The sequence below is a fragment of the Engystomops pustulosus genome, chromosome 6 (assembly GCF_040894005.1).
Source record: "Engystomops pustulosus chromosome 6, aEngPut4.maternal, whole genome shotgun sequence".
Classification (NCBI taxonomy): Eukaryota; Metazoa; Chordata; class Amphibia; order Anura; family Leptodactylidae; genus Engystomops; species Engystomops pustulosus.
In genome coordinates this window covers 94,609,859-94,622,621 of record NC_092416.1, presented here as the reverse complement: position 1 = coordinate 94,622,621, position 12,763 = coordinate 94,609,859, and the positions used below count along the sequence as shown (strand labels likewise).

The 12,763-nt window shown below is 46.2% G+C and overlaps 1 protein-coding gene across 4 annotated transcripts in view; it reads left to right on the top strand.

The window, feature by feature from the left end:
* HSD17B14 (hydroxysteroid 17-beta dehydrogenase 14) overlaps positions 1-12,763 on the top strand; it is a 51,610-nt gene that overhangs the window by 26,045 nt on the left and 12,802 nt on the right. For all 4 annotated transcript variants that reach the window (XM_072110411.1, XM_072110410.1, XM_072110409.1 and 1 more), the window contains one exon: positions 3,491-3,582. In XM_072110411.1, the coding sequence (XP_071966512.1) occupies positions 3,491-3,582 (92 nt within the window). The remainder of the gene's footprint in view (positions 1-3,490; positions 3,583-12,763) is intronic.

Here is a 12,763-nt window from a genome sequence, read left to right as displayed (position 1 = left end):
TACTGGATTTTTAACTTTTTTTTTTGGTATTCACCGTATAGCCTATTAATCATGTTATCTTTGTTCTATGGGTCGATACGATTACGGGGATAACATACTTGTATATTTTTTATTCTGTTTTACTAAATCATTTTTGCATTGCCATCTTCCAAGTGGCATAACATTTTTATGGAGCTGGTTGATGGCTTGTTTTTTGCGGGACATGTTGTACTTTGCAACAGTATTATTCTGGAGCACATATGCTTTTTTTGTTCTCTTTTTACTGCATTTTTTTGTGGGATTCAATTGTTAAAAATCTGCATTTTTGGCAGGTTTTTATCAGTTTTTTTAGCAGTGTTCATCATGCGGGTTCAATAATTATTTACTTTTATTCTACGAGTTTTTACGGACGCAGTGATACTATATATGTGGGGTTTGTGTTCTGATTTAGACAGTTTTTTGTGTTAAATGTCTCTTTATATGTTATGGGGCTTATGGTCATTTTTATTGATTTTGTTACTTTATTTTGTTATTGAAAAACTTTTTTTTTTTTTTTTATATTTTTACTAGTTCCACCATGGGACATGAACAAGCAATCATCTGATTGCTTGTTCATAATAATACTCTGCAAAACTGATGTATTGCAGGGTATTAGCAGTGTCAGCCTATGCCCATGCATAGGCTGACACTGTGCCTTTAAGATGACATCACAGACGCCATCTTTAAGGCACTGCCACAGGCAGCTCTGGGGTCCTGATCAGACCCCAGGGCTGCCATAGCAACGATTGGTGCCCCCAGAAGACGGCGTGGGGGGACGATTGTGTGGAAAAGACCCCCGGAAGGTATGTTAAATGCTGCGGTCGTGTGTTACACTGGGATGTCGGCTGTTAGCTGGGATGTCGGCTGTTAGCTACAGCTTCGCTGTATATCCGCCGCTTAACGCTATGTCACTGCGCTCAGTGGCGGATATATCCGCCACAGAGTGGGAAGGGGCTAACGGCCATGCACCAGTTGTCTGTCACACTTTGCCTGCTCTTCTCAGTGCAAACTGCTTGAACAGGTATTTAAAGGACACCTGTCATCAGGTCTGTGTCACTTGTCCTGTCACCTCTACCTGTTCACAAGGTTTCCATCCCAGCCTTTATCTAGTGAATTCATGCATTAATCATTGTAAACTCATTTTTTCTTTATTATGTAAATGATTTTGGTCACATGGTCAGAGGCAGTGATGTCACCCCTGTTACCCCTCCCTTCTCCTCCCCTTGCTCATGTCTGTGTGTAATGTATAGTAAAGCATTGCTAGTATCTGTGCTTTATCTGCTAACACGCTGCATCCTCCTAATACACATGTGAGAGACACAGACATCAGCTACACAAGTACCTGACATGTTCTGCTATAACATGGCTGCCTGGAGCTGTTGTATCTCTCATATACACACACAGGCAGCAGGGGGCATGGCCACCAGCAAGCACATGGAGCAGCCATTACACCATTATACAGGCTGTCAGTTAAGCACTGGGGGTGTGGCTGTGCTGCCCACTCATGAATAATCTGGACAGCTTGAATATGCTAATGACTCATTGGACATTTCACAGGTCATTTGCATACAGCTTTATCACCTCATTGCTTAAGTTTACAGGCATGTAGAGGGACAATGAAGGAATAGATGCTTTCTAATGGCAGTTTATGAAAATATATTTAGATTTGGGGGTTATTTTGGGGGTTATTTTGCATGACGGGTTCTCTTTTAGAAGTGTCTGAGTTACATTTATGGCACACGCCACACAGATTGTGGCCCATGCCACACTGTATTTTACACAGGCAACCACACTTTTAGTGCAGTTTGCACTATTCTTAGTAAATGTGCCCCATAGTCTTAAAACAGCCAGGCACATGGAGTCTGTTGGGCTGTGCAACACCCCTCCCAACATATAGGCAAAGGGGCCTATAGGGGGGGGGGATAGGGCCCTCTACCTGTCAGGATCCATCTGGTGAGCCTGTGCAACTCACCCAAGAGATAATGCAGGGAAATCTCAGGTAATCTGCAGCTGTAGCCTCTGCCTGGACAGGCAATAGTTAAATGAGTGTAAGATTTTATCCAAATATGTGGCTGTATTGTAAACTGGAGTGTGATTGGAGAGGTGCTACCACCTGACCAGGGGGAGTATAAAACCCCTGTGCAGTGGGAGCACAGGCCTCTTAGCACATGGACAGAGTGAAGAGAGAGTCAGTGTGGAGCAAACCTTCAGTGCTACCAGAGAACCCAATCCCAGGAACTGAGTCAAGAGAGCTGCAGCTTCCACAGTTTGGACACAGCTTCACCTCAATTATCCCAGCCAGCATCTACTACGAGCCTGGTGCTTATTCCTGAGGACCACTCTCCACGACCACTCCAGTACCAGAATCCAAATCTGCTGTTAGACCATTTAGGCCCTTTGCCTGCTACCTGTTGTTCAATGAAGAACCGTGAGTTGATTTGCACAACGTTGCCTCCGTCTGATCCCTGAATAGGGCTGTCTATCACCACGGGCTTCCCCATCCATTACCCAGGGACTTATCTTACAGACACTCAGGGGTTGCCCCAGGGAGAACCAGTACATCACCCTATCCCTCCTTATTTATTGCACACACCAATTGCTGGAGACCTGCCAGGCTGTAGGACAGTCCTCCGGTCCCCATACCAAGCACCGTGACACCAGTGTGCCCTAGGCTGCAATCGCTAGCCACTCCGGTATCCTGGGCCCCAAGAAAAGGCTAGGCCCCGGTGGGGGATGTTGCAGGGTGCTTCGACCTGACTTCTCCCTAGCCAGTATGATTGTTAGGTCTCTTCTTTTCCTTAAATAGGAGGAGACCTGACCAGTTCCCTTTATTATGAGCATAACTGGTGTTGTTTGTGAATAAGTTGGTTAATTAGCATCATTTTGAGTTCAGTACATGGTTTATAGTGATTACTCACTTACTCAGTATCTAGCCCTTGTTGTTCTAGGTATGAATGGCAGGAGCTGATTGTGAGGATCTTTTGGTGGATACTCAAAACCTTTGATAATGTGCATAACCAAATGATCTTGGTATCATTGCTGGGCTCGTTGATCCTCTAGTAATATGTATTTGTATATAGATGCAATATGTGCTTGGCTGACAAGCCTTTGATGGTGTCATCAAAAATCCTTCAGTCACAGGAAGAGCGTAAATGTGTTTTTGATATGAAAACACAAAACTCGACTCCTTGCAATTTGAGGGCTGTGTTTGCACCCTAAGAGAAGCTCTATAAAGACCTGTGGTTGGTTTAGTGTTCCCGAATCACCCTGATAGGTCTTCTTTAAGGTCCTTTTTTAAAGCCTTTTCTGACTAAGCCACAACTCAGTGGCTGACAAGACAACATCATTAACGGTAAATTGCTGTGTCATGTACTTTATCAGCTGGAGTCTAGCCCTTATAAGCACCATCATGAATGGCCGTACCAGACAGCAGTCTTCTTCTTTAACATGGTTGCTCTCCATGTAATTCTAGATCCTCCAGAACAAATCATAGACAATACAAGTGCCCAGGAGTTTCAAGACCTTCTAACCTTGAATCTAATTGGCTATTTTCTGACTGCAAAGGTAATTATCAATCACGTGATAATCACAATTTGTAAATTATGTAATTTGTCTTTGTATTTAGTTTTTAGTTTCAAGAGCTTACCTATAAATTGCATAGAAGTTCACTTTATACCATAACTAACCTCTATATATATATATATGGTATTATGGTATTATGATATGAAAACCGTTTTTATTGAGGTACATTGTACAAAAAAATAAAGATTGCAACATAATTGTTTGTCAATAATTGATCTTGCACCTTGTAACTAGTTTATGTTAGGAGATTAAAACAATGAAATATGAGGCACATTCTGTTTCTGATTATTTAGCTATGATTATAACAGGAGGAAGAGAGCTTGTTGTCCCTCCTATTTTCGAGTAGATTTTCATTAGCTGTTGTTACTGGAGTCTGTGTTCCAAATCAGGTGGTTATTTATTTCGTTTGGGAATTTAATAAGAGCACTGCACAAAAGAGGATTTTTTTTTACCACAAACAAAGACATGTAGACAGAAAGAAGAGGAACTGCTCTGAAAAATGGAACAAAGCCAGCATCAATTTTCCTCAAACCCTTCTGAAATGGGTAATTTTATTGAGGCCCAGGAAGCTCAAAAGCAATTTTAGATGTCCAGAATGCCAGATTTTTTTTTCAGGAGAGAAACCACTTATAGAGAAAGGTAAAACAGTGAAAACCCTTTCAGATTTTATTAAAACTCAACAAGGACACCAGAGCATTTATGAGATTAAAACACAGTAGGGGTCAGCTTCAACAGGTCCAAGTATTATTTGCACGGAGTGTTTCAGTTTTCAAGAAAATACATTGATCAGAGTGTATTTCTGATTCCTTGCTAATAGGTGTTTTTTGGAGGAATCTGATTTCCTGGATAGGTCTATTGAAGTGGAAGAATTGTTCCAAACATAGCAATCTATTTCAGGAAATTCAACTAGACGGGCTTACGTTTGAGATCTACAGAAGATTTGCTTATAAAATTCTTGACATCCTTCAGTAGGGTTTTCTTGGATCCTTGTCTTAGACAGTCATTACACTTATTCCAAAGAAGAAAACAGATCTGCTGGATACTGAATCACATAGACCCCCACCGATCAACAAGTAGGGCCTAAGTTGTTTGGAGGGAAACCCCTTTTAACTGTCTTTAAAGGGAATAGAGTGCAGAAAAGTATAACTTTAAACAATGATATTAGATATTCCCTTAAAATGTGGGACACAGCTTGATTGATCTATCCTCTTCTCCCCTCTCTACATAACCCCATGTTCCCCATAGCTGCAGTATGGCAAAAGCCAAGCATGAGACACCAGGGCATTTAGAAAGTCACATGACACTGAGGACCTACAGTCAGTAGTTGGAGGATATCCTTCACCATGAATTGCACCGTGTATCCATGTATGTACTGTCAGGCTTGCAGGTAGTGGATCCACAGGACCACTGCAGACGACGACTCAAGCCACTACCTGGGACCGGAGTCTAAGTGGTACCCGTTTTCACCAGAGCCCGCCGCAAAGTGGGTTAGACAAGCTGCGGCGTGCTACCACCAGGTCGTTCCTTAGGCGTGACTTGTCTGCAGTGGCGGCCAAGGTTGAAGTACAAGAACGGCAATCAATCTCGTGGTCAAAATCCAGGCACAGGGTCAAGGCAGGCGGCAGAGATGCAATGTCAGAATCCAAACCGAGGTCAGCAACAGGAGGTCCAAGCAGAAGGGTACGGGAACACAGAACTCACGACAGCAATACGGAGGGACACTGGTTGACGGGAACACGGAGGTAGTCAGGCAACACAGGAACACGGAGGGAGTCAGGCACGCAGAAGACACAGGAACGCAGGAGACACTGGAACGCAAGAGACACTGGAACGCAGGCAAATCGCAACAGAGCTTTCTCTAAGGCTGTGAGGCACAAAGATCCGGCAAGAGTGTGAGGAAGGTGCAGGGTTTTTAAAGGGGAAGTGATCAGCCAGTGCACCAATTAGCGGTGCACTGGCCCTTTAAATTTCCTGAAGATACCTAGGAGGCGGGGACGCGCGTGGCCGGAACCTGGCAGCGATTCTGGAGCGGGGAGAGGTGAGTCGCGCCGGCACCGCGCCTGCGAGGCTCGGGGGGCACGGGTGAGCCCGCGACCCGCAATATGGGTCGCGGGACCACCCGTGACAGTACCCCCCCCCCCTTCGGCCTCCCCCTCTTCTTGGGTTGTAAAAATCTCTGTAGTAAATCATGGTTCAGGATGTTGTCTTCAGGCTCCCAAGATCTCTCCTCAGGCCCGAACCCCTTCCAGTCAACCAAGAAGAACCGCCTACCCTTTACAGTCTTCATGTCGAGGATCTCCTTTACCACATAAATATCTGAGGAGTCAGCCACCGGAGCAGGAGGAGGTACTTTCCGTGAGAAGCGGTGCAGAATAACAGGCTTGAGTAAAGAGACATGGAAGGAGTTCGGGATGCGCATGGTGGAAGGAAGGCGCAGCTTGTAAGACACCGGATTTATGCGGGATATAACATCGAACGGACCTAAGAACCGTGGACCAAGCTTGTATCCAGGAATCTTTAACCGGATGTATCTAGCTGACAACCAGACCTTGTCCCCAGGAGAAAAAACAGGAGATGGCCTGCGTTTCTTATCCGCTTGGAGTTTGGTATGGGCGGAAGCCTGCTTCAACGAAAGGCGAGTTTGTTCCCAAATGGTCTTAAGGTCTCATACCAACTCGTCGACAGCAGGAACCTCCATGGACACATGCAGAGGGAGAGGAGGACGTGGATGTTGTCCATAAACAATGAAGAAGAGAGTAGAACCAGAAGCTTCAGAGTCCAGGGAGTTGTATGAGAACTCCGCCCATGGCAACAAGGAAGACCAGTCATCTTGGCGGGCCGAGACGAAGTGCCGAAGATTGACTCTCTCTACCTGTCCATTCGACTGAGGATGATATGCTGACGAGAAGTCCAATTTCACCTGAAGATGGTTACACAGGGATCGCCAGAAACGGGAGACAAACTGGACCCCACGGTCCGAAACAATGTGCAATGGGAGTCCATGCAGCCGAAAGATGTGGGAGAAGAACAGGCTGGCAAGACGCGGAGCAGATGGCAAACCTGGCAAGGAGACAAAATGGGACATTTTAGAGAACCGGTCGGTTACCACCCAGATGACAGTATTCCCCAAGGATGATGGCAGGTCAGTGACGAAGTCCATGGCCACATGAGTCCACGGGCGGCTGGGTATCGGCAACGGCATCAGGAGACCGGCAGGTTTGAGGCGTGATGACTTGTTTCGGGCACAGGAGATGCAGGAACCCACAAAATCCCGCACATCTTTGGCCAAGTCTGGCCACCAATAATACCGGGAAATAAGGGCTATGGAACGCTGCACTCCAGGATGTCCAGCCACACGAGAGCAATGTCCCCATATCAGGATCCTCTTACGAAGGGCAGGTCTGACGTACGTCTTGCCTGGTGGAAGCTGCCTAAGGTCCCCTGGAGCTGCAAGGACCAGACGTTCTGGAGGCACAATATGACTGGGCACAGGGTCTTCTCCAACCACATCCGAAGCACGGGAGAGAGCATCTGCCTTAACGTTCTTCTCCGCAGGACGGAAATGGATTAAGAAATCAAACCGAGGGAAGAAAAGAGACCAACGGGCTTGACGAGGATTCAGTCGCTGAGCGGTCTGGAGGTACAGGAGATTCTTGTGGTCGGTATAAATGTGAACCGGGTGACGGGCCCCCTCCAGGAGATAGCGCCACTCCTCCAAAGCCAGCTTTATGGCCAACAATTCCCGATCTCCAATGGAATAATTCTTCTCGGCAGGAGAGAATGTCTTCGAGAAGAACCCGCAGGTGAAGGTACGACCCTTGGGCCCCTTCTGGGTAAGAACTGCACCAGCACCGACGGATGAAGCATCAACCTCCAACTGAAAAGGTTTCTCCGTATCTGGTCTTGTAAGTACTGGCGCAGAGGCAAAGGCAGATTTTAACTTAGTAAAGGCTTCCTCAGCAGCTGGAGACCATTGTCTAGGATTGGCATTCTTCTTAGTCAATGCCACAATAGGAGCCACAAGTGAAGAGAAGTGTGGAATAAACTGTCTATAGTAATTGGCAAAGCCCAGAAATCTCTGAACAGCACGCAGTCCCACTGGGCGAGGCCACTGAAGAACGGCTGCCAATTTAGAAGGATTCATATGGAGTCCCTGGCCAGAAATGACGTACCCCAAAAACGGAAGACTGCTCTGGTGGAATTGACACTTCTTGAGTTTGGCGTATAAATGATTAGTCCTTAAGCGTCTGAGAACCTGCCGGACGTGGTTTTGGTGAGAGGGGAGATCTGAAGAATACACCAAAATGTCGTCCAAGTAGACGATAACACAGGAGTAGAGCAGGTCTCTAAAAATATCATTAACAAACTCCTGGAATACCGCTGGAGCATTGCAGAGACCAAAGGGCATTACCAAATACTCAAAATGCCCGTCACGAGTATTGAAAGCTGTCTTCCACTCATCACCCTCCCGAATTCGGATGAGGTTATATGCTCCTCGCAGATCCAGCTTGGTAAACACTTTGGCACCTCGTAGACGGTCAAAGAGTTCGGTGATGAGAGGCAAAGGATAGCGGTTCTTCACCGTAACCTTGTTGAGACCGCGATAGTCTATGCAGGGTCGGAGGGAACCATCCTTTTTAGAGACAAGGAAAAATCCAGCTCCAGCGGGGGAGGAAGACTTGCGGATGAACCCCTTTTGCAAATTTTCCTTTATGTAAGCGGACATGGCTTCAGTCTCGGGCACGGATAACGGATAAACCCGACCTCGTGGAGGAGACGTACCCGGCAGCAAATCAATGGGACAGTCATAGGGGCGATGAGGAGGCAGAACCTCTGCTTGCTTCTCAGAGAAAACATCGACGAAGTCTCGGTAGCAAACCGGAAGGTCCTTCAGAGACCTGGCAACTACGGAAGTTAGCATGAGAGGCACAGGGTGAAGAGCATCCAAGCAACGAGAATGGCAGTCAGTGCCCCAAAGTAGAACCTCCCCCGTCCTCCAATCAAGGACTGGTGAATGGAACTGCAACCACGGAAGACCTAGCAGGAGGGGCCAGGTTGAACGTGGCAGAACCAGGAAGGACAGAGTCTCCTTATGCAGAGCACCAACTTGCATGATTATCGGCTCCGTGCGGTACCGTACTGGGTCCGAGAGAATTTGTCCAGTGACCAAAGAAATAACAAGCGGTTTATCAAGAAGAATCACTGGAATGTGGTACTGGGAAACCAATGCAGCATCCATGAAGTTCCCAGCGGAGCCGGAGTCCAGAAAGGCAGATACTTGGGTTTGATTGCCGGAACCAACGTTGAGCAGCACCGGAATCAACAAGCGTGGAGAAGCACTGTTCACACCTAGGGACGCTTCTCCCAATAACCCTAGGTGCTGGCGTTTCCCGGACGTTGGGGTCGGATAGGACAGGATGCAAGGAAATGCTCAGGACTACCGCAATAGAGGCAAAGGTTTCCTTGGCGTCTTCTGATACGCTCCTGAGGAGACAATTTAGCTCTATGCACCTCCATAGACTCCTCTGCAGGTGGTACGACTGGAGACTGGAACGGTCTTTGGAAGACAGGAGCTAGTCGAGGAAGGCGTCGTGGTCGGACTGGATTCTGCTCGAAACGTGACTCTTCGGCATGCTCCCTGAAGCGCACATCAATCCGGGTGGCAAGGGAGATGAGCCCACTCAGAGAAGATGGTAGGTCACGAGCAGCCAGAGCGTCCTTAACCTGTGAGGACAGACCTTTTTTAAAAGCTGCAGACAAGGCCGCGTCGTTCCAGGAAAGTTCCGACGCTAAAGTACGGAACTGGACCGCATACTCTCCCACGGAGCAATTCCCCTGACGCAAATTCAATAGAGCTGACTCTGCGGAGGAGGCCCGAGCCGGTTCTTCAAATACTGACCGGAATTCAGACAAAAAGGCTGCAAGAGAAGCCGTAAGTGGGTCGTTCCTATCCCAAAGGGGAGTAGCCCAGGCCAAGGCTTTCCCCGAGAGAAGGCTGACTATAAATGCCACCTTAGATCGCTCCGTGACGAATTGGGTCGGCATAAGTTCTATGTGCAGGGAGCATTGGGTAATAAAACTCCGGCACATCTTGGGATCACCGTCGTACTTGCTAGGCATAGACAACCGCATTCTAGGTTCAAGAGCAGGCAGACTAGTCGGAGCAGTAGGGGTCACGAGAGCAGCCTCAGGTACCTGTTGCTGTTGCTGGTTGGCTAACAGTTGCTGAAGCATGGCGGTGACTTGCTCCAGTTGATCTCGCTGAGCAGCAATCTGCCGAGACTGGTGGATCACAATAGTGGCAAGATCTGGCTTGCTGGGAGACGGAACCTCGGCGGGATCCATGGCCGGATCTTACTGTCAGGCTTGCAGGTAGTGGATCCACAGGACCACTGCAGACGATGACTCAAGCCACTACCTGGGACCGGAGTCTAAGTGGTACCCGGTTTTCACCAGAGCCCGCCGCAAAGCGGGTTAGACAAGCTGCGGCGTGGTACCACCAGGTCGTTCCTCAGGCGTGACTTGTCTGCAGTGGCGGCCAAGGTTGAAGTACAAGAACGGCAATCAATCTCGTGGTCAAAGTCCAGGCACAGGGTCAAGGCAGACGGCAGAGATGCAATGTCAGAATCCAAACCGGGGTCAGCAACAGGAGGTCCAAGCAGAAGGGTACGGGAACACAGAACTCACGACAGCAATACGGAGGGACACTGGTAGACGGGAACACGGAGGTAGTCAGGCAACACAGGAACACGGAGGGAGTCAGGCACGCAGAAGACACAGGAACGCAGGAGACACTGGAACGCAAGAGACACTGGAACGCAGGCAAATCGCAACAGAGCTTTCTCTAAGGCTGTGAGGCACAAAGATCCGGCAAGAGTGTGAGGAAGGTGCAGGGTTTTTAAAGGGGAAGTGATCAGCCAGTGCACCAAGTAGCGGTGCACTGGCCCTTTAAATTTCCTGAAGATACCGCGCGCGCCCTAGGAGGCGGGGAACCTAGCAGCGATTCTGGAGCGGGGAGAGGTGAGTCGCGCCGGCACCGCGCCTGCGAGGCTCGGGGGGCACGGGTGAGCCCGCCCGTGACATGTACATAGCGGACCAGAGACTAAACATTTTTGTGGGAAAGCTAATGCAATCTCTAAACCTATCCCAAAGTGTCAACTTTATGCACAATTAGGAACCTGTGCTCTCTAGCTGTTTAGCAAGTTTACATTGAAAGGAAAGTTGTAATAAATTATTTTATTTTACTTTTTACATTTTTTATTTTTAAAATTCTTTCACGTCTCTAAGCCTTTCATGGCTGACCAATGTAAATGGTATTACACTACTGACAACTGCTGGTAACTGCCACGGTCAATATAACCGCCATGGACGCAGATATACAATATAGCTTTGTAAATGGAAAAATTTAAAATTATATGGCTTGTGGAAGAACCAAGGAGAAAAAAAAACAGAAATCCAAAAACCAGAAATATCCTGGTCCTGGATGGGTTAAGAGTAGCTATCCTTGGTTAGAGTAATTAGCAAAAACTAGTTATAACAGAAATCTTTCTCCAGTAGTGGTACATCTAATGGTATTTGGTGGTAAAGTTAAAACCATATCATAAGGATGTAACAAAAATTAGCATATTCTGCTAATTTCAACCTCTATTTACTAATATGACTGCAGTGACAAGATTATTCAACAGTATTATTCAACACATCAATAAGATCAAAAAGGGTTCAGCTCACCTTCTTCTAGCGGCCCCTTGTGCACGGACAACCAATTGGACCCCACAGACTTCGGGTCTACGATATAATTCGAAGAAAAGTAATCCAGCGTCTCAGGGGAATTTGCTTATAAAACTTTGCTTTTATTGAAGTTCCAAATAACATAAAATCATTAAGCAAGGTACACAGCCTCTATTGTCATGGTCTGCAGGACATGACCACGCGTTTCGCTCAGGTGAGCTTACTCATGGTCTACTTTCATAAAGTGCATTACAGCTATTTAAAGATCGCGGTCTCTCTCGGCGTGTGACGTCACAATCACGTGACACACGACCCGGTTCGTGACGTCACAGTCACGTGACACACGTCACATGACCAAAGATGCTCCGCCTCCAGGAAGATCGCGATCATATACAAATTTAAAAAGACTTATGAAATACTAAAAAAGGGTGCCGTAAGAAAGGTGGTGGGTACCGTGTAAATGCAGGTCTATACACTGACTTAAACACTAAAACTACATGAAAAATATCACGAGTAAAAACAGGAAAAGAACATTAGAATCCAATGGAACTGGTATTGGAAGTGCTGCGGAAGACAGAATTAGGGTATTGCAAAAGACAGTAAAAAAAACCAAAAAAAAAAACCACAATGTATTTGAAATTAATACCATAAGATTAGGTCCTGTCTTAAATTCATACCTAAAGGTTGGACAGTTTTCAGGATGAACATCCATTATGTTTCCCTATTCATAAGTTTTTTTCTATGATCCTCACCTCTTATTGGTGACTTTTTCAATTCCTTGCCACCTAAACGTGTCACAGTTCCCGTTATGTGAATCACGAAAGTGTTTTGAGGCAGCCGACATATTTGGTAGATTAGTGTTTTTGACATCTGAGAGGTGTTTTCTAATACGGGTCTTAAGGGAGTTCGTGGTGCATCCAATATATTGTTTCTCACATGTAGTGCAGGATATTAAGTAAATAGTGAAGGTTGTATTGCAATTGATGTAAGTAGTTATGTTGTACTTTCTTTTGGTTGTATATGAAAAGAAATGATCGGTGATGGTCAAAAAGCCACACACTAGGCATCTGGAATGTCCACACTTATGGTTGCCTGGATGATGCAACCAACTGTAATTGCATTCTCTATCCTTTTTGCTATTAAATAAACTCGGTGATACAATCGATCCAATTGTAAGTGCTTTTATTGAAATGGATCTAACTCCATGAGAAAGGCATATTCTAGCATTATTATCTTGCTCCAAAATTGGTATATATTTGTTAACAATGTTTCTAATCTGATTGAACTGTTTGCTGTATGTTGTTACAAATGTAATTGGTTTTGTGTTGGGCATACCCTCACAGTTACCCTCTCTTGTATGTTTATTCTTTAGCAAATCATTGCGGTTAATGTTTTTAATTCTTTTTTTAGCTGAAGTCAAAACTTTGTGTTTTCT